This window comes from Lutra lutra, chromosome 9 (assembly GCF_902655055.1).
Source record: "Lutra lutra chromosome 9, mLutLut1.2, whole genome shotgun sequence".
Lineage (NCBI taxonomy): Eukaryota > Metazoa > Chordata > Mammalia > Carnivora > Mustelidae > Lutra > Lutra lutra.
Genome location: NC_062286.1, coordinates 19,479,951 through 19,506,638, shown reverse-complemented (window position 1 = coordinate 19,506,638; position 26,688 = coordinate 19,479,951). Strand labels below are relative to the sequence as shown.

Sequence of the window (26,688 nt, the reverse complement as noted above, 5' to 3'; positions counted from 1 at the left end):
GATTCGGGGTGCTCCGGGGACAAGACACAGTGTGAACGACCCGTCCTTGCCTTCCCTCCTCCATCTGGCCTTTCTGAGTGGGTCCTCTCCAGGCCCAACCTTCACCCTCCCAAGTGCAGCCTGATGAGGGCCAGATGGGGTCAGGACGGCAGGAACATTCGAGAGAAGTTAGCTCACCCCTCAGCTCATAGATGGCAAAGCAGGGGCTCAGAAGAAGGTACCTGAACTAGCGGGGTGCCCGTCCAGCGAGGGGCAGCGCCTCTGGTCAGTCCGCCTTCTACACTTGTTGTCTGCACCTACAGTGGAAGGCAGAAGGGGAGCCTATTTTAAAATAGGCATGGTTCGAGGAAGGGAATGCGGCTCCATGCAAATGGTCACCAAGTGCGAGCCGAGCCTGAATCTTGTTTTGCTCCTTGGATAACCATCTTTGGTGGGGGTTGGTCTGAGGCTTTCCCACTGTACTTGCTGACTGTCTGCAGAGTGGGTATGATTTTCTCAGGGGGCAGCCCGATGGGTCATGACAACAGTAATCCTGACACAGCCTCAGCGAAGTACGCTTCACAGAGTCTGTTCCATCCACCATGCCAGGTGGTTGGGCTGAGCCTGTTGTGGGGCAAAGAGACCCCTGAGCATGAAGCTCTGTCCCTGGCCCGGTATGGCAGCCTAGGCTAGTTGTGGCTGGGACCCAAGATGAGCCTATGGCCCCAGGGAAGCTTGCCTTGTCTGGGGCCTCTGGTTCGGAGTCATGGACACTGGTAGCTATGAGGACCAGACATGTGACTCCTGATGTGCAGCTACTCCCTTGACCTCTAGGATCCAGAGCCCTGTAAGGCTGGAGACCCTCGGCCTTGGTGACTCCTGTATCTGGACCCCGCGTGGGCTCTGGCAATGTGCGACCTCTTGATGAGGATGTGTGAGGTACAGCCAGACCTAGTTGACTGGCTTCCTGTACCATGAACTTGGGGCTGGGCAGATGTCCAAAGCTATACTGCCTTGGAAATACAGGTAGCCTCTGGGCTGGTAGAAGGTGCTGGACCTCAGGCCCAGACTGGCTTTCAGATTCAGCATGGTCTGTGTGATTTGCCTGGACCCAACAGAAACTGGTGGCTCTTTGGACTCTTGGGTATTTAGTAAGTAGCCTGCGGCCATACGGATACTGAGTGCTCAGGTGGGACCGGTCTGTCATGCCCAAGCAGAAGAGCAGGAGACGTCCCATGGGACTTTGAAGTTGCCCACCCGCCACATGAATGGTGTGGGTGATGGGGGCTGCCCAGACCCAAAAACACAGTAAGATGGTAGTTGCTGGAACCAGCCACTGAAGGAGCTTGGGACATCTGCGTTTGATGACCAGTAGCGACACACACGTCACCTACTAACAAGTTCACTACTCAGCAGGCCTTTGCTGAGTGCCCAGGCCTGCAGGCACGTTCTGCTGGGGACTGATCAGCCCTGGTGAAACAGAAGTAGGAATATGGCGCAACCGAGAGTCCCCAGGACATTCACGTCAGAGTTAACCTCTCTTATTCTATGAAACCATCTTGTTCAAGAATCTAAAATTGATGTTCCTGCATTTTTCACCTATTCAGAAAATTCGGAAAACATGATACTTCACTAGGACTTTTCTCTCCGAGGGGTCACAAATGAAGAACCTTTGTCACCCTACCCACATCTCAGTTACAAACTTCTGCCTGAAGAGCCACACCCTTCAGAGAAGGGATCAGGCCTCCCCTGGCGGGAATCAGGGAGCCCAGGCAGGGAGGATGTGAGCCGCCCTCCCAGGGGACGTGGGAGGAGCCCGACCTGGAAATGGGTCTCGTGGGAGCTGGAGAAGCAGTAGAGCGAGAACCTGGGCCAGCCCTAGATGGGACCCAGTCAGGGTCAAAGGCCGTGGCCATTTGCACAAGCACTAGGAAATCGGATGTGGTTTGTATGTTCGGGTCCAGAGCCAAGGTTGCCTCTGGCAGGAGGCAGTCAGGTCTGCGATCCCAGTAGCCTGTGGAAGGCTGGAGACCACAGGCACCAGGGGGAGCCTGCAGGGGGCCAAGGAGGGAGGAATAGACTCTCAATGCCCCAAGGAGGCCTTTGTGCCACCGTACTGAGCTTGCAGAATAGGAGTCTGGCCCCACAGTTGCCCTTTCCCCTTCCCGTAGCTTCCTCATGGCACCCGGGTACTGGGACTGGCAGGTGGGCTGGCTGAGGGGGTGCATGTAAAGCCCAGCCCCCTCCACGCCTGCAGCCCACATGTAAGGTCTCGTGATGACTGCGGGTCGGCCCGGGGCGGCTGCCTGTCCCTTGTGACCTTCCATACAACCTGCAGCTTTTAGAGTCACATGCTCCTGGCTGGTAGATCTGGGGGTTGGACCCTCTCCAGCCCTGCTAATCAGCACAGCAGCTAAGGGCACCTACTACATCCTCAGCAAGTGCTGGTTGAACAAATGAGTATGTGAATGAATGAATGAATGAATGAATGAATGAACTGGGTAGCGGAGGGACCTCACAGGTGGACAGGATTGGCCAGTTTAGCGTGGTGTGAAGCAGGAGGGGAGAACAGCCCCTCGCACAGTCTTCCAGGCCTGGGCCTCACCCACCAGTGGCAAGTGGGGCAGGGTCTGTTCCCAGGAGCCAAATAGGCTCGCTGGGGTCCCCCGTGGGCACCGTGCAGCTTGGGAGTTGATTTTTGATATCCCTGCGCCACCTCCCCTCCGTCCCTCCTCCTGAGCTGACGCCTTCATCATTGTCCTTTTCTCTCTTCGGGGCACAGATCCTGGCCAACGTCTTCCTCTACCTGTGTGCCATCGTCGTGGGCATCATGTCCTACTACATGGCGGACCGCAAGCACCGCAAGGCCTTCCTGGAGGCCCGCCAGTCGCTGGAGGTGAAGATGAACCTGGAGGAGCAGAGCCAGCAGCAGGCGAGTCTCCTTCGGGGTGGCCGCGGGCCTGGAGCCAGCGGGGTGGGGGGGAGTTCACTGCCAGGGTCAGGGGTTGGCAGCCTCCCGGGCCTCTCGCCCCCAGAGAGCTCTTCCTGACGGCAGGGAGTTTCTGTCGCTAGAACCTCCCTCCTCTCTCCTCCTTGGTGCTTGACCTAAGCCTCCCCTCTGTCTGTGTTTTTTCCTCTGTAATTTAAAACTTTGTAAAGAACGGCATCGACCCAAGCAGCCACCGGAGACTTCCTGTGTTCCTCTCACAGGCTAAAAAGTTCTGTGTGTTTCTTTTGAATACTTTTCGCCCCGGGGCTTCATCTCCTCTGCTGCCCTTTCTGGTTCTCTGGCCCACTGACTGCGTGCACCTGCCACGGCCTGGCCTGCGCTGGGGTCTCTGCTGCTGCGGTGGGCCCAGCCGTAGCTGGGGGCCTTGCCCATGAGGCCCCCCAGCCTGCTCCCCTCCACCCAGGGTGCTCAGTTTCCTTTGGGCTCAGGGCAGTTTCCTATTTCCTTCTCCTTCTAAGTCATTGATGAAGAAGTAAAACCAGCCCAAACCCGGGGGACCCCGCTGTTTACATTTTTCCATGGAGAGAAATGCCTGCTGTCCCCGCTATCTGTTTACTGGCTTTACTCCAGCCTGACCCACCCGGTTCTCATGTGATTCAGTCGTTTAAATAGTTTCTGGTCTGGGTTCATCTCAAATGCCTCTCGAAGGTCTGCAGAAGTTACATCTGCCACCTTCCTGTTACCCATAGGTTTGTTTCCCCCTAACAGACTCAATAGGTTGAAAATACAGGATTCTCTGGGCTGGGAACCATGTCATTTTGGGCTCAGGTGGTGCTCTTGGCTCTGGATTCGCTGAAATTGTTGTTTTCACAGACCCTGCCACTCAGGTGGACAGAGACATAGTTTTGGGGGGCCATTCTGGAAGGCTTGCTGGGGAGCCCCGTGGGCGGACCTCACCCTCTCTCGATGGTGCTCTTCAAAGGCACACACTGAGTCGTTGGCTGAGTCCCGAGGATGTGTTTTGTCTGTTTACCAGGGATTGCTAGAAGCTTCTGAGCTGGGCCTGGGGGCCAGCTTCTTCAGAAGACAGGTTTTAGAAGAGAAGTCTCCCCAGCCTCCATTACCACAAAGGGCCAAGTTCAAGCTGAGCAGCTCACTGTGTGTGTCTCCTTCTCCCATCCCTGTATCCCGTGGTTCCCCAGGAGCTGCTCCTGCTTGCTTGGACGTAAAGAATCCCGCTGTACTGGCTTTATGGAGTCTCTTGAAAGGTGTTTTTCAGTTTCTGGCTTTTATGCTGTCTTGTCTATCTTCGCATCTCCTCTCTCCTACTGTGGAAGCATCCCACTGGGTTGTCGACGTTAAAAACCGCTTGTGTTAAAAACCCGCTCAGCTAGGTCAGGAGTTTTTGTCCCTAGAACTTGTGCAGTTTCCATCTTGTTTTCATCTTGTCTGTCTCACAGCGTGTAATTGGCATAACCCAGGACATCTTCAGTCACAGCCCACAGTGCCTGGGTGGGGGGGCTGCTCCTGGGGTGCTGGGGAAGGTCCTGTGTCTCCCCTGGATCTGTTATCCTCTGTAGAGATAATTTGGACAAGCTGCCCACCTCTCACAGCCTTGCTGTCCTCGTCTGCAAAACAGGAGTGTTGTTACTTGTGGGGTTCCCTGCAGGTAGGAACCCGGCGGGAGTAGCCTGTAGAGCTTGGACATGCTGCTGATCAGGCTGCAGTGCATGGGCCACACAGTGCTTGGGCATTTTCTGATGTCCCCTCCAGGCAGGGTCAGCGTCAGGAGCCTGGGGACCACGTGCTCTAGGACTCCTGCATGCCGCGTGGCAGCCAGGGGGCGCTGCAGCCTGTCCGGGCCACACTGCTGTTCCGCGTTGTTGCCTGCCCAGGGCCGCAACTGCAGAGCAGACCCTGGTTGCAAGAGTGGGAGGTCCAGGGAGGCAGAAGGGAGGTGGGGGGGAGGGGAGGAGACACACAAACCTACATCCCCAGGCCAAGCTGGGACAACACAGGTGCCTGTAAATGCCCATCACGTGGAATGAATTTGGCTCGCCCAGCTCTAGCCCCAGTGTGACCTTGGGACAGCATCTTCCCCCTTTTGGGCCTCAGTTTCCCTATGTGTGAAGCGTACATGAGAATAAAACCTTTGGTGAAGATGGGATAACATGCGTGAATCCCTCTGGAAATGAGGAAAGCACTGTCCCCTTCAGGAGGGGCAGAATTCTGCAGCCTCCCAGCACCACTGTGCCTTGCAGTTGGCTCATGTTTCCCTTAGGACTCTTGTGGCTGTGCATGAAAGAGAGCTGCTTGCATTTTTGCTTTCCTCCCATGTCCTTGGCAGGTTTGGGCATCGTGGTTGTGCTGGACTTAGGAACGAATTTGAAAAGTGTTTCCTTTTTTTTTAACCTGGGAGAGCTTGAAGAATGTACGGGTCCTTTACAGGATTAAAAGGACTCACCAGTGAGGCCCCGTGGCTCAGGAGTTTCCTTTATGACACTCCGTTTCCTTCACAAGTACAAAGTTTTTGGTTTTTTGGTTTTTTGTGTGAGTTATAGAATGCTTTTGTTTTTTCAGGAACTCATCCATTTCATATATATATGTCGCATTTTTGACATGTTTATTCTCTATCTTTGTGGGATTTGTAGTGATGTTCCTTTTTCATTATTGGTGTTGGTAGTTTGTACCTTCTGTTTTTTATTTGTCCTTAATCTGTCTTAGTTGAGGTTTATTAATGTTTAGGCCTTTTCGGTGAACCACCTTTTTGTTGCTTTTTTTGTACACTTCTATAATTAGTTGTTTTTGACTTTGATTTTCTTCTGCTTTCTTCAGGGTTAACATCATGTTCTTTTTTACCTTCTCAAGAGGGAATTTAGCAAATTAATTTTAGCGTTTTTTTCTAAAACATGCACCAGATGCTATAGATTTCCCTCATTACTTGTTTTCGCTTTCTTCTACAAATTTTGATATGTCTTAATTTCCATCGAGGTATCTTTGATCCACAGGCTATTTGAGAGGACATTAATTAATTTGCAAAGATCCAGGGAATTTTTAAGGTCATTTTTTCATTACTGATTTTTAGTTTACTTCTGGTGCAGTCAGAGAACATACTCTGTATGATTTCAGTCCTTTGGAATCTGTCGGAACTTTATTTTTGACGTTGCATTTTTTGATTGACTTTGATGCTCTTAAGGATGACATGTATTTTGCAAAATGCATCAAACTATCTTTCAACAATGACATAATGTCGGTATGTGTCAATCGTGCATTTTCATCTACTCCAAACTAGTACTTTTACCTTTTTGGTCACAGTGCAAGGACCTCACAATGCTCAATTCCCCCTCCCCCAGACTTTCTGGCAATTGTAATATATTTTAACTCCACATATATCTGAAGCCCCGTCAGATGGTATGAACGCATCTTCCTGCAGCAAATAGCCAGTGCGCACACTTGCCCCCATTCGGCCCTCTCAGATGCTTTCTTGTTTCTTCTTTTTTGTGCTTCCATCTTCTTGAAGAATTCTCTTTAGTGTCACTTGTCTTGAATGTCTGTCGGTGGTAAATTCTATCCATTTCTAATTGCCTAGAAATGTGTCCATTTTGCTTTCAGTTTTCAAGTTCAGTTCTCAGAGGGAGAATTCTAGGTTGACTCTGCTTTACTCTGAGCCCTTTGAAGGTGTCTTTCTGATATCCTGTGGCTTCCACTATTTTCGTTGAAATGCCAGCTGTCAGACACACGCTGCTCCTCTTGAAGTAATGCAATAGTTTTTCCCTCTGGTTGCTTTTACAATTTTCTTTGGTGTCCACAGTTTCCTAAGGATGAGCTTAGCACTTTTCTTTACAGCTGCTCTGCCTGGTATTTAAAGAGCTCCTTGAATTGATGGCTTGAGGTTTTTCGTCAGTTTTGAAATTTTCAGCCAGTATCTTTTTGCTTCATTCTGTCCTTTCCTTCCAGGACTCTAGGTGTCCTTATTAGACATTTTTACCATGTTCCATGAATCTCTCTCTCTCTCTTTTTTTATTCCCCTGAATCATCATCTTCTTCTTTTTTTTTTTTTTTTCCTGGGCTCCAGACTGAATATTTTTACTGACCTAACTTCTGGGTTACGAATCCTTTTATCTGCTTTATTAAATCGATGCTTGAGCTCCTCTGTTGAATTCTTAATTTCACTATTTTTTCATTTCTAGAACTTCCACTTGATTTAAAACGAAACAAAACAGAACAGATTCCAGTTCTCCGGTTAAGTTCTGTGTGTTGTCATCTATTCTTTGGAACATATGGGACATTTTAAAGGCTCTGACAACTGTGATGTCTGACAGACCAATGGGTCTGCCTTTCCCTCTTGATTTTTGGTTTTTCCCTATTGACTTCTGCCTCTTGTGGCGTTCTGGACTTTTTTTTTTTTTTTAAATGCTGGATAAATTAAATGCTGAATGTCATGTACAGAGAGTAGTCATGGCTGTGGTGAATATGTTTCTCCTGAGAGGATTTACTTCTCTTGCAGCTCATCTTGGTCCAGCGTGGGGACGAGAAGATTTAGGGCTGGGTTTTGGTCTGAGAGCAGGTTTCTCTTTGTGCCTCCTCTTGGGAAAGAGTCCTTCAGGGGTTTTAAGTCAAAGGCTGGTTCCACTCTTGAGGGGCCCTGAACTCCCAGCACTGAGAGACTGCCCAGACTCCCCTTTGACTTCAGCCTCTCCGCTGTCACTTTCTGCTTGGGTTCTCGGTCTCTCTCACCTCCTGTAGCTTGGGGGTCGACAGATGATTCAAGAAGGTGTGTGTAGAGAAAGGCTCTCTCCTCTCCAGGACCTCGCCCCTCTGTTCCGCCTTGGAATCCTAGCTCAGCAATCCTTGTCTCTCTAGCCCCTCAAAAGCATATAGCCCTCGCTCTCTGGCCAGCCTCCAAACCCTGGCCTCAAGGACAAAAAGGGGCAGAGTGTGTTGGCCTCACTGAAATGTGTTTCCCTGCCCTCAGAACCTTGTCCCTTCTCATCCTAGCTCCCTGTGTGGTTTCCCATGGTCTTCAGATAGCTGTTTTATCCAGCATTTCTGGTTGGTCTTGGCTGAAGCGTTGATCTGGTGTAAGCACCTCTATAATAGCAAGAAGCAAAAGTTGGATGTCCTCTTCAATGCCTTGAAGTTAAATTTTAAGTAGCTCAAAGTGTACATGGTATAAAATTATGAAAGTGTGAAAAAGGTTATTCCGTGGAAAGTAAGGTTCCCTGCATGGCCGGCCATCCACTTCACCATCCCTCAGACCACCACCGTCATGTCTTGTAGACCCTTTCAGGATTCCAGTTACTTCCAAATCTGGGGCACAGACTTTGCACACACAGGCAAATAGTATACCCCTCTCCCGCCCCAGGTCTTTTACCTGCTGTCTTCTAGAGGGTTCTGCGGTAACATTGCATTGCCTTATCCTTGTAAACGACTATATCATATTCCGTGATCGAGAAGTAACGTTTACTTAACTGGGCTTCCAAGTGTACTGTTCTCAGTGGCATTGAGTTCATGGTGTTGTGTGCAACCTTCACTGCTATTCATTTCCAGAACTTTTTTAATCATCTCAGACCGAAACTCTGTGGCCATGAAACACTAGCTGCTCCCTCTTCCTTTCCCCTGGCTGCCACCTTCCTACTTTGTCTCTACGAGTTTCCCTTTTCTCGGTATCACACATCGGTGGCATCACGTCCGTCTGTGGCCAGCTTCTCATTCTTTGTACAACGTCTTCAGAATTGATCTGTGGTGCCACACGTGGCGGGACGTCCTTCCCTTTCAAGGCCCAGTGATGTTCTGTTGCCTGTACACACCACATCTGTGTATCCCCTCGTTTGCGGATGCCCAGTTGGGTTATTTCCTCTCCCAGCTGTGGGGAATCGTGCTGCTGTGAACACGGGTGGGCGCCGACCTGTTTGACTCTCTGCTCTCGACTCTTTGGGGTGTAAACCCAGAGGTAGAATTAACGGCTCATGTGGTAGTTCTAGGTAGTAGTTCTCATTTTTTAGGAAACCAGGCACATTCATGGTTAATGTTGAGAAATATTACTGAACTGTCTCATATAGGGGTTCAAAGAATTTACACTCCTCCCAGCAGTGAACAAGAATGCACTTGGGCGGTTAAATCTTCCTTGTTTATTGAGAAAATGCTGCTTTGATATGGGGTCACAGCAGCTCCTCCAGAAATGCCTGTTTGAAAACCCCAGTGGCAGGGCGGGGGCCCCGAGGAGGTCACGGCGTCCCGTGAGCTCTTTCCTGCTGAGGACTCATTTGGCTCAAGTCATGGGCCGGGTAGACTGAGGCTGGGAAGAGCTTTCCTGGTCTGTATATTTTAGCATACATTGTAGACTATTTGGTAAATGCAGACAAGTATAAAGAAAAAAAACACTGATAGAGGATTATCCCTACCCATCCTTTTTTCTTCCTCTGTGTTTTGAGAGTGTCCTCAGCATGTTTTCCTGATTATAGAAGTAACATGTTATTCTCGTAGATAGCTGGTAAGCATAGCGGCTAAGAACCAGCTGTCCGAGCGTGGACGCCTGCGTCATGGGTACTGTGGATGCCGAACGGAGAGTCTATTTTGCACGGTGCACCTGGGCTGTCTTCCATCAGATGGTTGTTGTCGGATAAAAATCTGAAGATAGAGAGAAGCGTAGAAAAGACCACCCAAACTTCCCATCCTTTGGGTGTTTGGGAAATATTTAAAAATAACTTTAGGCGTGGCTGGGTGGCTCAGTCTTGGACGTCTGCCTTCGGCTCAGGTCACGATCGCAGGGTCCTGGGATGGAGCTCTGCATCGGGCTCTCTGCTCAGTGGGAAGCCTGCTTCTCCCTCTCCCACTACCCCTGCTTGTGTTCCCTCTCTCGCCGTCTCTCTCTGTCAAATAAATAAATAAAAATCTTAAAAAAAAAAAACCTTAAAAACTACAATGTGATAAGTTGTTCTCTGCTAGAAAAGGTCTTAGAACTTTCCAAATTTGCTTTTTTTTCTTTTTTTCTTTTTATGGAGGTGAAATTGTACCATCGAGTTAACCATACGAAAGGTGCCGTTGAACACCTTCCCAAGGCTGTGCAGGCACCATATCTAGTTCTAAAACATGTTCATCACTCTGAAAGAAAACCCCATACCCAAGCCTGATCTTCAAAACCGCACAGAAAGGCACTGTGTGAGCGTCAAACCAGCTCCGAGCAGCTGGTTGCTTTCCTTGCCCGTAAGGACTGAGTCCTGGGTCCTTGCACACACCTGCCGTTCTGTGTGCGCCTCTCCCTGGGACCGACCCCAGGATCTGAAGCCTGCACCACAGGCGGGCCCCACTGATGAACTTGGCCCTGAGATTTGTGTCCGTTACTTCCTCCAGCATTTTCTGAGGAGAAGTGAGACCCGGCTTTCCCACCTCCTCGCCTTGTGATGTTGGCACTCTGCCTGTTTGGTCTTCACTTTTCTGCAAAAGTGAGATTAAAGATAATGCCGTTGTCATGGGGTTGTCTGGAAATCGCTGAAGTAAGAACATGGAGATGGGCCTAGAGACTGCAAAGCCCTTTCATGCTATTAGCTGCTGTTGCGCCGGCTCCTGCCTTGGGGACATTGGCTGGGGAAGGGGCCACAGGTAGGATGGGACACGGCTGCCTCCCTCCCTGGGTGACAGGGCCGACCTGACATCTGGGAAGGTCGGCTGAGTGCAGGTGAGGAGGAAAGGTCAGCAATCTCATATCGCTGTCCTCCCACGAGGACCTCTGGTGAGAATAAAAATGAGATTGTAGGGGCACTTGGGGCTCAGTGGTTTAGGTTAGCTCAGGTCATGATCCTAGGGTCCTGGGATAGAGCCCCACATCGCATCGGGCTCTCTGCTCAGCAGGGAGCCTCTTCCCCCTCTCTCTGCCTGCCTCTCTGCCTACTCGTGATTTCTGTCAAATAAATAAATAAAATCTTTAAAAAAAAAAAATGAGATCGTAGATGTGAAAATGCTAGATAGGGCTGCAGAAAGTCCGGGAAGCTGGTTTGGTTGTGGCTCCCGTGCGAGGAGCTGTCTGAGGTCTGGGCCTCTGTGGTCCCTCACAGAGTTTAGATGCCTTGGTGAAAAATTCCCAATTAAAAATACGCTCAGTAGATCCTTTGCAGAGGAGGCCTCATTTCAGAATTGAGTATATCATGGTTCATGTCTCACTTTGGATTTTGTCGACGTGTATTTATCTTGTTTTCTAAGCCTTGCCGGGGTGGGGGGGTGGGAAGCAGCGTGTGCACGGACGGGGGAGCTCCCTGGCGGCTGGGCGGCCTCCAGCAGGACGGTGGCCTCTCTGGGCCTTCTCCCCTTCCTCAGCCTGGCTGAGGGGATCCCATCCCAGCTCCTCTGATTCTGTTTTCCTTGCCCCTGTCACCTGGGAGGTCATACTCTCCTTCACGAAGATGGCCAGCATCCTGTTGGTAATGGCAGGTGACCCCTGACAGTGGGTCCCCTTGCCCCCACCCCCACCTCTGGAAGGTGCAGAGCAGCCCCGGGCCTTGGTGTGCAGGCTTCCCCTTCCGCTCTGGCACCGAAGTGGGCATGTCCGTGTCGTGAGAAGGAGTGGGATGGGGGTTCTCAGATTCTAGTCACCTGGTTGCAGCAGCCTCCCTGACCCCAGTCTCCTGTCTGCAGGATGGGGTCAGGGGGGTCCTGACTGCCCTGAGGTTGTTGGGAGCCAGAGTTCTGGGACGGCACCTCTGGCAGGCATGGGGCACTCTTTCTGCTGAGCACCTGCCCCACTGTGGAGGCAGCCCCTGCATCAGCCTGGGGCACGGGGCCATAGGATGGACTTGGGGTCTCGCTCCCGCCTCCCCAGCTCCAGGGGCCTGTTAGGGTAGAGCAGGGAGCCCAGAGGACTGGAGGACTGGTGTTGTTTTTCTGTATTCCCGTGTGGCCATACTCCAGGGTGTGCTTGGGGACCTCGAGGGTTGCTAAGTGGCCCAACCGCAGTGTGGCAACGGCAGGCCGACAGGAAACCTGCGCAGCACATACCCGTCGCCAGGTGGAGACGGCAGGATTCCGAGCTTCTCTGGATCTCACACTCAGAATTAACTTCCCAGGGAGTGGGACAAGGTTGGAGGAGGACGCCAGGGAGGATGGAGGGATGACAGGATGTGGCAGCGGCAAGCGTTTCCTTTAGACCATGTTCTAGTAGACGGGCGGGCCTCTCCTTACTCAGGGAAGGGAGGACTGCCCCGGACCCCACCCATCAGAAGGGAGGAGGGAGAGCCCAGGGCTGACTGCGCAGGGTTGATTCTAGGTCAGAGAAGCATCCGCTGGCCTCAGGGAGGGCCGGGGGGCCAGGTCATCTTCGTCTGGGGCACCCTGGGGAGCGTGGTGCGGGTGGTTTCCATGTAGCCCCTGGGGGCATGTGCAGGACAGAACAGCCCCTTCTCTCTGCTTTTCCTTCTACTTAAAGCCAACACCCAGGGTCACTGTGACCAGGGGGTGGCGTTTCTTCTTCATGCTGGAGTCTTTCCTCCAGGGGGTGACCTTCTGCCTTGATGTCTTGGAGGGAAGAACCACCTGTTCACCAGGAAAGTCACAGACTTCTCTCCTGGGAGCCCCAGAGCTTGGGACTCGGGAGTCCTGTCATTTCGTAAGCCCCGCTGCTTGTCTTCTGGAATGGCCCTCCTCACTGACCTCTGCCCACGCCTCACAAGAGGCTGGTTGGGGAGAGGGAAGTCAGGGCAGGAGAGAGACACACAGACATAGAGCAAGAAAGACACACAGAGAGAGACCAGCTACCTCTTGCCCTGGGGTTGGGGCATCTGGTGTCCCTCCTTAACAGGCTGGCTCTTGTCCCGGCAACAGTGAGGTTGGGGCTGGGGACCTGTCTTCCGGGGAGCTGCTGGGCAGGGGTCCGGGGGGCAGGTGCGGGATGGGAGGAACAGCAGCTGTGCCTCTAGCTCCTCGTGTGGTGGCCCAGGGCCAGGCTGCTGTGCCATCAGCCCCTGATGTGGGCGGGACAGACCCATCAACCCCCAGAGAGCCACAGACGACCCTGCACCCCAACACCAGGCTCGAATATACTGGCCACCTGAACTTCCAGTGTATTGGATATTTTTTTTTTTAAGATTTTATTTATTTGTCAGAGAGAGAGGGAGAGAGAGCGAGCACAGGCAGACAGAATGGCAGGCAGAGGCAGAGGGAGAAGCAGGCTCCCTGCCGAGCAAGGAGCCCGATGCGGGACTCGATCCCAGGACGCTGGGATCATGACCTGAGCCGAAGGCAGCTGCTTAACCAACTGAGCCACCCAGGCGTCCCTGTATTGGATATTTTTAAGTTTCATTTCAGCCACGAGCATGTCTTGGTTTGAGAAAAGCCAGAAGGTGAGTTGCCTGGGGTGTGAAACAGGAATTCATGCTTCTGTAGGCTCCACCCCCCACCCCTTGGATTTCACAAAACGTTCTTCATTCTAACATTTTAGGACTTAGCAGAATAAATCCATGTTTTAAATAATGCAAGGGACGAGCCCACAGAGGACAGGTTTTTCCCAAGCCATGGGGCCTCCCGGGGGCGGGCAGGAGGGTGGGCGGGCAGGCGTCTGCTGGGTCAGGCAGCCCAGGACTGAGTGTGGGCTGCCTGGCTCCTGAGCTGTGGCCCGGGGGCAGTGGGTGGTGGCGGTCAGAGCTGCAGTGCCTGCCCCCCCCACACCGGCTGCGTGTGTGTCCCCAGTTTTAGCGACTACCATCTATGTCCATGACCCGTGCGGCCGGGCTGTGCTGAGCCCCACTCTCTCTCTGGCCAGGGGCCCGACGTTTTGTTTCATCACGCGGTAGTTATTAGGTTACTTTGTGTCGAGCCCTGGGCGGCGTTTTTACAGGATTACCTCCTTGAATCGTCCCGGCAAACCCAGCTGAGAGGTGACGCGCCTCCCTCCCGGCCGGGGCCTCTGTTCTGGGTACCGGCAGCTTCACGGGTGTCTTCTCTGGACCACGCCTGGCCTGTGGGGATCTGCTTCCTTTGAAGCAGAGGGGATGCTGTCGCTGATGACATGGCCTGGTGGTGACTTGTTGGTCTGGCGCCCCCTGTTCTGAGATTAAGCATGACGCTGCTTCCTTCTCGGAGCTGACAACTTGGGAGACTCTGGGGATGCTTTAAACTCCTTGCCTGGAGTTTAAAACATTTGTAATGCTTAAAAATTTGGACGTTCTCTTTAAAAACTTGTATATCTGACTGCCTTGGAAAATGGAAAGATACGAGAGCACAGGGCTCAGGAGTCAGACTTGCATTCACATCCTCGCTAGCCTCTTACTTGCCACATGACCTTGTGCCCGCTAATTATGCCCTCGGAACCTCTTTGTGAAGTGGGAATGGAGTAAGCTTATTAAAAGGTCTAAAAGAGAGCATTTATCACACGAATATTGTGGGCCCTATCCTTCGCGCTGGGATGTGGTTTTAAGCAGAACAGATTCTAGTGGGGAGACAAATATTAAATGAGCATATGCTATTAGCTGGTAGGAAGGTGGTGGGCAAAGCTGGGGACGGAGCACAGGAGGCTTTCAGATAAAATAAGATTTGAGCAGAGACCGGAAGTCAGGGTGGGAGCTGTACAATGTTTAGGGAGAGGAAGCAGTAAGTGCCAAGGCCCTGAGGTAGGTTCACATGACATCATGGCAGTGGGTGCAGGTAGAGTAGAAGTAAGGGGAAGAGAGGGAGGAGGTGAGGCAGGGAGCGGGTGGGGGTCAGTCCTGCAAGGTCTTGTAAGGACCATAGCTTTCCCTTGAGGGAGATGGGAGACACTGGAGCGGGGTAGGTTTGAAATGGACCCGTCTGGCTGCTGGTGGAGAAGAGCGAGCAGTGGAAGCAGGGTGACCAATTTGAAGCAATGCGGTAATTTTGGGGAGAGAGGATAGTGGCTCAAACCAGGATGGAGGGGATGAGGGGAACGATTCCGGATGTGTCTTGAAGGCAGAGCCAACAGGATTCACTGCTGAGTGACCCAGGAGGTGGGAGGGTGGGGAGTCCGTGATGGCGGTCAGGATTTGGGCCAGGAGGCAGTTGGAGGGGGAGGACGGTGAGAGGCCCAGCTTCAGCGGGGGGTGGAGAGTCTGTCTTTCTGACATCTAGGAGGAGAATTGATGGCACCCAGCTCATCCTGTGCCCTGCCTGCATGTTTGGGAGGCTGGCTGGGCCAGGTCTGCATCTGCATCCTCTGGAGGGGCCCTCCAGGGGTGAGGAGGGGGGTCCTGTAAGACAGGACCTCAAGCTGGGGAGTCCAGCGAAAGTTGGCAACCAGACAGCCTGGGTCAGAAGGGCTGGGAGACGTGTGTTCAGACTTGCATTTGTAACGTGATGGGTGTGGATTCTTGGGTGACTTTTCAAGAAGCTGGGTGGGTGCTGGCCAGTGCACATTGGGGAGAATGGAGTCCCGATCCACGTGGAAGGGCAGAAGTGGGTCAGTGGGGGCTGAGTGCAGAGGTGAAGCAGGACACGTGGCGGACGGAGTCCTCCCCAGAGCACCCATCACTCGTCACTTCCATGGGAGAGCCTGGGGCCGGAAGCCCAGCCAGAACTGGGCTTGGGCCTAGCAGAGGCCCAGAGAGTAAAAGAAGGGGGTAGCTGTGTTTGGGAAAAGCACTGGTAAGATTTACTGCTCCAGTGGGAGGAGCAAAGGGAGCGAACCCAAACCACCACGACCCTCACAGGTGGCGAGCTGGTCTGTCAAACTCGCTGGAACCTTCACGCCTGGGTGGGTTGAGCAAGGACAGAAGCCCGTGGTTGTGCTCCCACCGCAGACATGGCAGGTCTTTCCCAGTGACAACAGATGTGGCCCCTGGGTCCTCCAGACATTGGCTGTTACCCAGAGTTGGCCCGTCAGCCGCACTTGCTTGCTACGGTGTCTAGAACTGCACTGATAGGGACGTTACTAGTCATATGTGGCCATGTACATTTAAATTAATTAAAATTTAAAAATTAAGCATCAGTGCGTCTGTTGTATCAGCCACGTCTCCCATGCCCAGTGGCTACAAGTGGCTCGTGGCTACCATCTTAGACAGCACAGACCACACAGCGTTTGTTTGATTGCAGAAAGGTGGTGCTGTTCTCGAAGGTGACGGCTTGCCCCTTGGGCCATGGCTCCTAGTTGACAGCTCATTATCTTGCGAAACCTCTAAGGAGCACCTGCTCTGTGTCAACCACGCTGGGCGAGGGCTGCAGACACCACACACATGGCTGTCTCTGGGCCCAAAGGGCGGTCTCCTGAGATGGCAGTCCCCTTTGCCCGCACGGTGGCCCCCATCTCTGGAGACCGTACAGGAGTCCAGGCAAGTGTCCCCTCTCCCGCTCTAGTAGGGTCAGGGTTCTGCACTGCCCCTGGGTCTGTGTGATTTCCGCACTGTCGCTGATGACATGGCCTGGTGGTGACTTGTTGGTCTGGCGCCCCCCGTTCTGAGATTAAGCATGACGCTGCTTCCTTCTCGGAGCTGACAACTTGGGAGACTCTGGGGATGCTGTTTTCACATTCGAGGGACTTGTTTGAAGAGATGCCAGTCTTTGAACTGCCTGTGAACGCCCACAGCCCTTGGCTGAAGACAGCAAAGCGCTCCGGCCCCTGAGACCAGTCACTGGGGGGGACCTGAGTGCCCAGGCCGTCGGACCTCTCGGAAGGACTGTTTACCTTTGACCTTGCCAGCATTTAGCTTGGGGACTTGCAGAGATGACCAGTGACTGTTCTTTGAGGGACATGGTGACTGTGTCTTTGGATGGGGCAGCCCGTGCGGGTTCCTTGTCTATATGGTGGCTGCGCGCCCCGGGCACATGGTAGCTTGGGAGTTTCATGATTTCACATGTCGTGGCCCTTCGCCCTCTGATTGGGGAGAGGTGAGCTATATGGGCTCTCGCCTCCCGGGGCCGGCCAGGTCCTCCCGCTCCTTGTTGCTTTCCTTGTGCTGCCTCCTCTGCTCAGCTGGTCAGGACAGGATGGGCACCTGTTGTGGTCCTTGGACATTTCTTTGGCTTTCAAGTGGCCTGGGAACTCCAAGAATCTGGAGAAATTAGGCCCAGAGCAGATGTGTTTGTGGACAGCTGTGCATGTGCTCACAGCCTGTGATGCGTTGTAGTGAGGTGTGTGTGTGTGTGCGTGACACACACCGAGGACACACACGGGTGTGCACAGGGACACAGCATGCAGACAGACTCTGTGCTTGCTCGGTGCAGACGCCGCACACGTCTTGGTGTACATGCCCCCAGCTACCGGGCGCTGCTGATTTCTCTCTCCGTTTTAAGTCTCCCTCCCTCCCTCTGCCCCTTGACAAGGATATTGTAGAAACTTAGCCGCTCATCAGCCAAGCTCAGATATCCACACCCCTGCAGGCCACATGCTGTAATCCACTCCCGAGTGCCACCCCAGGACCACCGGGGGTAGCACGGGCCTCTTGCTTCTGACTCAGTCCTGAGCCTCACAAAGGCGAGGCCTGGCCTGAGTCATTGCTGAGGAGAAGGGGGCACGATTGGTTCCTTCCCAGAGCGTGGTGGAGGCCTTACGGACCACCTGTCCCTGTCAGGGGTTCACGGCCCACCTGAGCAGTGCGGCAAATACCTGTTTACAGATCCCTGCCCAGGCCCGGGACACACGCTGCACCCCAGGCCGTCCCCACCCCACCCCACCTCCGCACAGTGCCCAGGGCGGGCTCTGGTTCTTCAACGTGGGATCAGGGTACCCAGAAAGTCTACTAGAAACTTTCAGGGCTTGTTCGTTCTTTTGCTTCCTTTGGTTCTTTTCCCAGAGCAGGTCAAGGCCTTGACTTGCTGCGCATTTCTAGGACAGCCCGCAAAGCACAGCAGGACTGGGGAGAGACCACGTGAGGCAACTGCCCACCTTCCCCATCTCTTTGCGTGGACCCATGTGGCAGGGCCCCTGGCCTCGGCCTGACGAGTCTGGCATGTCCCTGTCCCCTGGACCATGCTGTGGTTGGCCCCCTCCCGCAGCCTCCTCACCCGGCGTCCGGGACCAGAGCTCACTAGCTCTCCAGGCAGCATATTCCTTGTTTGAACTGCTTTGACTCGTAGAACATTTTTCCTGCTCTAAAAGTGAGAGTCTGTTCCACAAAGCCTTCCTTCTCCAGCTTCCTGTCATGGGAACCTCCAGGCAAGCGCCATTCCTTCTCCACACGCTCAGGCCTGAAGGTTGCTCCGTGTCGCCTCTGGGTGGCTTCCCAGCCCCTCAGCCCACCTCTGATCCCTGGCTTCAGGCTCCTGCGCCGTGTGGTCCCTCCCCAATGAGGGCCCAGGTGAACAGTTTCCTTGAGGAACTCTTTCCTCGAAGGCTTTTAAAGGGGCACTTCCAAACCTTAATGTGGTAGCAAGCTACCTGAGGGCATCTGGGCCTCATGAGGAAGTGGCCTCAGGTGATGCTTGAGGCTGCAACTCGGAGGGCCAGACGGGGCTATGGGGCCTGAGGTCCTGAGGGATGGGCTCCTTGGAAGCAGGGACCTCCCGGAGCCCAGAGATCCAGGGATTTGCCATTGATTTCTGCTCTCGTGGGTAGCGGTGTCAAACGATGCCACATTTCCCCCATTAGCCTTACTGGGCCCCTTGCGGGCAGTTGGGTGGCCTCATGCTGCTCATGTGTCATGGTGGAGGCCTTCTGGGGCCCCCACAGCTGGCCTCTGTCACAGCTGTAGGGTGACTCAGCATTTGGCCCTCACATTTGGCCCTCTTGGTTACATTCAGGGTCCACGGCCAGTCACTGAGACCAGGCCTCATGGTATTGGCCCCTCTCTCCTCCCCTCAGCCTGTGAGGAGGGCGTACAGAGGCTGAGGGAGGTCACTGTGGCCTGCCGGGGTCTGTCATGGAGAGCCAGGAGTCTCCTTCAGTAGCACCTGTCTCCTCTCCTCTGCCGACCCATCAGAAGGAATGCCAGCAGCTACCATGAGCCCTGAACTGCTCTCCCTGAGGCCCAGAAGGGTCTGGTCTGGGGCGCCTGGGTGGCTCGGTGGGTTAGGCCTCTGCCTTCAGCTCAGGTCATGGTCCCAGGGTCCTGGGATCGAGTCCCGAATCGGGCTCTCTGCTGAGCGGGGAGCCTGCTTCCCTTCCTCTCTCTGCCTGCCTCTCTGCCCGCTTGTGATCTCTGTCTGTCAAATAAATAAATAAAATCTTTAAAAAAAAAAAAAAAGAAGAAGAAGAAGAAGAAGGGTCTGGTCTGCTGCTGGGCCTCCTTGCTGAGGCAGCCACAGAGGTGTCGGCTGGGTCTGCTTCTGCAAGGAGGACCCACGTCAGGAGTGGCCAGACGTCCCAGCTCAACTCCACAAGCACGGGGCAGCAAAGAAAGGACATTTCGGTGCCTCACCCATGGGAGAGTCCTCATACGGGTTTCTAGAACAGCATCGTCAGGTCCTTACTAGGGAAGATTTGGGTACGTCATGTTCCTTCATATTTGCAGCAAAATAGCGTCCAATTTGGATGAGAGAATTGCTGTGTCAAAAGCACATCCTTGGGGCGCCTGGGTGGCTCGGTTGGTTGGACGACTGCCTTCGGCTCAGGTCGTGATCCCCGGGTCCCGGGATCGGGTCCCGCATCGGGCTCCCAGCTCCATGGGGAGTCTGCTTCTCCCTCTGACCTTCTCCTCGCTCATGCTCTCTCTCACTGTCTCTCTCTCAAATAAATAAATAAAATCTTTAAAAAAAAAAAAAAAAAAAAAAAAGCACATCCTGTGGTGAAAAAGAAAATCCCACCCGTTCTTTCGGTCCAGGAGCCCTGGGTTCTGGTTTTGGATCCGTCACTGAATCTGTGGAACCTGAGGGAAACCACTTACTCCCTCCATGGTTTGGTTTGGTCAAAATGGAAGCAGAATTACACACACAGGAAAATACAGGGGAAGTGAGGAAGTTTTAGCAAAGAGGGACGGTGTTGATATTGGCCAGTAGTGTCCATCTGCCTGGGGAGTGGCGACACTTGAGACCTGGAGACAGAAACCAGCCCGGGGGGATCGTTCTGTCACTCGGCCCCCAGAGAGGACCCCTGCCACCTTCCTCTTGTGCTGTGGGGAGGGGGTCCCCTCCTGGCTTCGAACCTGGGCGTCAGTCTCCTTCCTCAGCTCACATCCAGGCGGACGTGGGCGTCCGGAGCGAGCCCAGTGGACTTGCAGGGCCCTTCCCTTTCTAAGAAATCTGGTCATTGCAGCCAAGTGGGGTCAGGGTCAGAGCTGGCGTCAACAGGAAGTTTTGTGTTTATTTCTTGTTTAAGAAGTACGTGAAAAATCAGCGGCAGCATAACCTTATAGCAGTTTTGAAAAATCTCTCCCGTTTTCTCTGGATTCCATCCACCAGTTCGTAGTACCCTGTTCTCTCTCGCACACGCTCTCCTGCCGTGGTTCAGGGCCACACCTGGGTCTGCCGTTGCCTCCTCAGAATACGGTGTTGGGTCTTTTTCCCTTTGGTCATGTTCGCCTCATGGCACTTGTCATTATGATGATTTTTTTTTTTAAGATTTTATTTATTTGACAGAGAGAAATCACAAGTAGGCAGAGAGGCAGGCAGAGAGAGGATTTTTTTTTTTAAGATTTTATTTATTTATTTGACAGAGAGAAATCACAAGTAGGCAGAGACATTATGATGATTTCTGAGGTTCATCTCAAGGATGTGTCCCAGTTGAATGAGCCACTTCCTGGGCATTTGGGCCTTCTGGTCTTTTCCACAAGTGTGAGTGATGTTGCCTTGAAGTCTCTCTGGCATGTATGTCTTTCTCTTCTCATGGATTATTTCTGTTAGAAAAATTCCCAGGAGAGCCATTAGTGGGCCAGAGGCCTGGAACATTCTTATGACTCCCAAAACATATAGTAGTTTCTGTTTGAGGAAGAGTAGGCTCTGCCTCTATGCTAGGGAGACCAAGCCACAGCCCTCAGCTGTTCTGGGTAGCCCTGTTCCCCTGTAGAGGCCTAGCTATGTTTTTAGGGCAATTGGGACTGTGGTCCGGGGCACAGAGCACCTCGCAGGACTGGACTGGTTCCCAGGTTGTCCAGAGAGGCTCTTCTGGAGGGGCGGGGCTCTGAGGTGGGGTCTGAGCACGGGGGAAAGGCCTGATCCTGTGGGTGCTGGGTGCTGGCTGCTGGGGCTGGTAGGCCGATTGGCCGGGAGTCCAGCTCAACACTGGGACTTTCCTAATCCTTCGTGTCCTGCGACCCCTCCTTACGCACACACCTGCGTCCCCTCTTCCCTGGGGTGGTAGGGCCCTCCGGCACTCCTCACACATCTACCTCTTCTTCCCCTTAGCGAGCACCTGCACACACACGTGGCCGGGTCCTGGAGAGGATGAGGGGACAGAAGGAGAGCAAGGCTGGGACATGCATGGAAGGAGGGAGCCAGTTCCCTTTCACTGTTGTGCCTGGACCAGACAGAGTTCCTAGGCCTGGCCAAGTGACCCCAAGGACTTTCTTCTCACCCTGGACACCCCACTGGGACTCTTAACCTCTCATAAACCTGTGGTCAGCTTCAAGGCCCAAAGGATTTTAGGCCTCGTCTTTCTGAGGCACCTGCTGTCTCCACACCCTCAGGAGCACTTCTCCTCAGGTGACATAACAGCTGCAGTGTATTGAGCGCTTACTGTATACAGGCACTGTCCTTCATGCCCTACGGTGAGGAGTCACTTTTCCTCCTGCTTTACGGATGAGGAAACCAAGGCCAGGGACAGTGAGAGTTGTGTGGCGTCACCCCGTGTGTCTCAGTGGCGGGGCCTGAACTGGGCCGTGGGGCCCGGAGCCCAAACTCTTCCTGGCCACGCGCTCCCGTCCCTACCAGCCCAGATTCTTGCCCCAGCGCTCGCCGCCTTCACCCCTCCAGACTCCGGCAGCTCCCCCCCAGGCTGCCCTGAGAGCTGGCGGGGCCCCAGGTCTCTGGCTTGTCCGGAAAACCCCCCTCGTGGCCCCCGTTCTGCCCCAGCTGAGTGCTCGCTCCTGCCAGGGGTCAGTCTGGTTTCCGAAGGCCCCTCAGCACGCGTGGGCCGCGGGCACAGGAACTGTGCCCCGTGCTCCTTCCTGGGTTCGGGGGAGCCACGGCAGGGCACACCGGGCTGATTTTGGCCCCTCGTTCCTCGGCAATGGTGCGTCCCGGGGGGTGGTTAGCCGTGGGAGCCACATGGCCGTGGAAATGGCAGAAAGGCGGTAATGGCTGTGGTGCTTCAGGCAAGAGCCGTGCCCCGCACGCTGGGCCGAGGGCCCGCCTGGTCCTTAGGGTGTGATTCGCCACAAGAAGGAGGGACAGGTGAGAGGGGCTTCCTGTGGTGCAGGGGTGAGTGGGCCAGGGCTCTGGTCTGCAGACAGTCGTGGGAGCATAAGGGAGGGGCTGCCCCTACCACACAGCCATCTCCTCCCAGAGCAGGTGAGGCCCCAGCCCTCTGCCTCATGGCGGGCACAGGCCCGGGCTCCCGAGGGGCTCTTGGCTGCCTCACTCCGGGGAGAAGAGCAGAGCCTCCACACCGTGGTTCTCGTGCCCCAGAGAAGGTGTGTTTAATACACAGGGCTGGGGCCTCTGGCCTCGGGGTCTGCTGAACACAACAGAGAACAAGAGCCAGTGGGACCCGCATCCTCCCAGGCCCTTGTGGAAGGCGGGGTCCCCCACTCCTGTGCCCACCAGGACCCACAGCCCCCGTTTCTCTGTGGTCCTGTGACGCCTGGACTGGCCCCAGGCGCTGAAGACGCGGAGCAGCTCTTGGTTTCCTGCCACCCCTGCACCAGCAGCGGCCGGCTAGACACGGTGCTCCTGGACCCCCCTGCCCTCCCGCCTTGCCCCTCCCTGTCCATCAACCTGGTCAGCAGCACGTGGTCTGGTCCCTCAGAATCACTCCAACACGGGACAGACCCAGACACACCTCTCCGTCCCCTCCCGTTCCCGCCGCGCCCCCCGCTTCTCCCAGGCTGCCCTCAGCTTTGCTGCCGCACCCCACGGGCCTCCGGAGAGCCTCACCGTAGCCACACTTCCCGAAGCCGTTGACGCTTCTGAGCTTCCATCCCACAAACCTCAGCTTGAGCCGCAGCCTCAGGTTTCTCCCCACCGTCCTTCACTGCCCCCCCTCGGGGGAGGCCGCGCACCCTTGTTGACGCGGCGCCCGGCCTGGGCTTCCCTGTCCGGCCTCACCTCCTCCTGGGGTCCGTCTCCTGCCCCAGCTCCCAGCCCCGCAGCCGGCTCAGCCTCTGCCCGCAGTGCGTCCCAAACCAGCCCTGTCTGTCCCCTCACGTGTCCCCTCCGCCTCTCTGGTCCTGACGCCTCAGACCAGCACCTTCCACCCAGAAGCCCAAGCCATGGGCCTGTCCTGCCTGCTTGGTGCAAACCGTCCCCAAACCACCCTCTGCCTGGATGACAGCTGACTGGTCACCCTGCCCCGCCCCACCGTGTCTGCCCTGGTCCTCCTCTGCAGCTTTCGGGAGGGAGCGGTCCCGTTCCTCGCCTGGCACCTGAGGCCCTTTGTGGTGCAAAACGGGGGTCGGCAGACGTTTTCTGGAAAGGGCCAGAAGAGCCCTTTCAGTTTTGCAGGCCATATGTTCTCTGTCACAACAACTCAGCTGTGCTGTTGGAGGGAGAAGACCGCCGTGGATGACACGGAAACAAGCCAGCGTGGCTGGGCCGGCAGGACTTCCTTTGTGCAAACAGGCAGTGGCGGGATTTGCCCAGCAGATGGCACTGTGCTGACTGCGCCCCCACACCGCCCCCCTCCCCGACACCCCGATCTCTGGAGCTGCAGTTCCCTGTTTCTGCCTCCACTGAAGGACTTGCAGGTCCCTGAACCTGGGGTCCTGAGGTCTCTGTGCCTTATTTTTGTGGCTCCCTCAGACAAGATGTTCTCAGCATCTTAATCTTCAAGCCTCACTTCCAGAAAGCCCTCCTGATTGCCCCTGACACCCCTGGCTGATTCTGGAACTCTTCTTTCTTACTCCCCTGCTCTCCCTCGCTCGTCTGGGCACATACCGTACCGCACCGCAGTGGGCTCACTTACCGGTCCCCCATGAGACCCTCAGCCCTCTGAGGGCAAAGACTCACTCCTTTGGTAGCATTGGTACCCAAGGGGCTACCTGGCACATGGTAGGTCACATCGAATCAGAATTCTTAAGATTGCTTTTCATGAGTGTCTGACTCCCGTCAGGGCCCGAAGAAGCTCAGTCACAGGAAGTTGCTGCCTGGGCCTCTGGCTGCTTCCCCGCGTGGGGTCTGCACGGAAGGGCTCTGGCTGACGTCTGCCGCCGGAAACCACCGAACCCGCTTCTGGAAGGATGCAGGCCAGACCTGCCTCCCCGCTAACCCTGTCCTCCTCCTCGCAGGAGAACCTTATGCTTTCCATCCTGCCCAAGCACGTGGCTGACGAGATGCTGAAGGACATGAAGAAGGATGAGAGCCAGAAGGACCAGCAGCAGTTCAACACCATGTACATGTACCGGCACGAGAACGTCAGGTGCGCCGCCCCCACACCTGGGCCGCAAGAGCGGGGCGGGGGCCGGACTTTGTGGGGTCGGCCATGCCCTGTGGGGTTCCAGATTCCTCCCCAGGCCTAGAAGCCGGGCCACCCCCGCCGTGTGAGCCTCAGCCCCTGTGGGAGCAGTGGTGCTGGCCGATGCTGGGGCTGAGACATCTGGGCCGTGTGGTCCAGCCTGTCATCCTACAGACATCACCCCGGGTGGGGAGGTGACATCCGGGAGGTCACCCAGCTGTTCAGGGCCAGCACTGGAGCTCATGGCCATGCTTCTTCTAGGAAGGGTGGGTTCACCCTGGAGCCAGGAGCAGGCAGCGTTGGGGAAGGGGGCCCTATTGAGGAGGGGCTCACAAAATAGTGGAGCCCCAAATCCGCTCTGGAAGTGCAGGATCGCACCGCTTTGGGGATCCTGGCTGCCCACGCTCGGGAGTCGGGGCTGGCGGGGGGGGGGGGGGGCAGCGCGGTGTCTGCAGCCTCACGGCGGTGGCCCTCCCTCCCCCCGCAGCATCCTCTTTGCGGACATCGTGGGCTTCACCCAGCTGTCCTCGGCCTGCAGCGCCCAGGAGCTCGTGAAGCTGCTCAATGAGCTGTTTGCCCGCTTCGACAAGCTGGCTGCCGTGAGTTCCCGGGCTCGCCTGGCTTTCGGGGTCAGGGGCCCCCTCGGGGCGTGAGCCTGGCCCTCCCTGGCACGCCCGGTTTCCTCCTGCCGTGTCAAGGAGGGACTCAGAGCCACCCCCATCCCCGTCCCTTCAGAAATACCACCAGCTGCGGATTAAGATCCTGGGCGACTGCTACTACTGCATCTGCGGCCTGCCCGACTACCGGGAGGACCACGCCGTCTGCTCCATCCTCATGGGGCTCGCCATGGTGGAGGCCATCTCGTGAGTGGGGGGTCCGGGGCGAGGGCCGGGGACCATGGGAGAGGCAGGCCTTCCTGGTGCGCGCCCCGGACCCCTCCGTCAGGCAGGTGCCGTGTTGGTCGGCAGGCCGCTCGGTGTCTGGTTCTGGGCAGTGGGGACGTGGTTCTCATTCGTCACAGCCGAGGGGCTGCAAGACTTCCACAGCCTCTGAGGGGCCCTGCCTCCATCCACCATCCGCCTGGGTTTTCTGGAGAAGTGGCAGTCATGGCGAAGTCTGTCATGCCCCCTCAGGTTTGCTGGGACTCTCCTCTCAGATCCCCTGTCCTTCTCTCGGTGTTTTCTCACTGTGAGTCTCTAGGCTCATCTCAGAAAGTCCTTGTGTGGCCATGTGGGACTGGAACCCTGGCCTCTGCTCTGGGTTCCCAGCCAGGGCTCCTGCCTCCGGTGCTATGAGGCATGAGGACATGACACTTGTCCTCACATTTCCCATCGCTGTCCTACCACAAGCACCTTGGAGGCCCTACCAGGCAGGCCCTGGCCAGATCAGGCCCCCAAAGTGGCCCCCCAAAGGGAAGGGGGCTCCTTGCTGAAGCTTCTCCCCTCAACCATGGTGGGGGCCAACAGGGGTCCCCTTGCCACCAGAGGGCCGTTTTGCATTGTTGCCCTCTTCTGGGTTAGAGCTCCTTTGACATTGGCCTAGAAACAGATGCTGTGCTGGGGGGTAGCTTTCCCGGCTGCATGTGAGCCCCGGCGTGGTGTCCAGCACAGGTAGATGTGGGGAAGTAGCAACCTTCGCTCTGTCATCTCATGCCTGCACCCCCATCATGCGAGCCTGTGATGTGGAGTCTGGGTGCAGGCCTGCTGGACCCCCAACCGCAGGTTACTCAGCTCAGGTGGAGGCAGAGAGCTGTGGGGGGCCCGGGAGTCCCCTGGGCCTGGGGGAGAAGAGCCCATGCAGAAGTCCTCCCACGGGCACAGAGGGCCTGCCACCTTGCTACAGACAAGCCTGAGCCCCTTCCTCTCCACGTGTGCCTGGCAGGTACGTGCGGGAGAAGACGAAGACGGGGGTGGACATGCGTGTGGGGGTGCACACGGGCACCGTGCTAGGGGGCGTCCTGGGCCAGAAACGCTGGCAGTACGACGTGTGGTCGACCGACGTCACTGTGGCCAACAAGATGGAGGCTGGTGGCATCCCCGGGTGAGCAAGTGTTCCTTCCCAGCGGGGAGGTGCGGGAGCTGAGGCAGGGGTTTGCAGTGACCGTGCAGCCGCCCACCTGGCTGGAGCTCTTTCCCGGACTCGGCCAGTCAGGGTGGACACCTCCTGAGGGCATTCGTGATTCATCTCTCTGCGGTGACTCCCCAGAAATGGGTTCATTACCCCCGACAGCCATGTTGCAGCCAGGAACCCACGAAGTACACACCTCACGGCAGAATTGAGGGCGGCCTTCTGAATTCCTTGCCTCCCTCAGTGCTCCGGGCGGCCGAGGACGTGTCCTCCC

General features: G+C 55.4%; 1 protein-coding gene across 3 annotated transcripts in view; it reads left to right on the top strand.

Moving 5' to 3' along the window:
- The window catches only part of ADCY3 (adenylate cyclase 3), a 74,705-nt gene that overhangs the window by 30,551 nt on the left and 17,466 nt on the right, over nucleotides 1-26,688 (top strand). For all 3 annotated transcript variants that reach the window (XM_047744840.1, XM_047744839.1, XM_047744838.1), the window contains exons 3-7: nucleotides 2,762-2,911; nucleotides 24,181-24,311; nucleotides 24,835-24,946; nucleotides 25,083-25,210; nucleotides 26,229-26,387. In XM_047744840.1, coding sequence (XP_047600796.1) covers nucleotides 2,762-2,911; nucleotides 24,181-24,311; nucleotides 24,835-24,946; nucleotides 25,083-25,210; nucleotides 26,229-26,387 — 680 coding nt within the window. The remainder of the gene's footprint in view (nucleotides 1-2,761; nucleotides 2,912-24,180; nucleotides 24,312-24,834; nucleotides 24,947-25,082; nucleotides 25,211-26,228; nucleotides 26,388-26,688) is intronic.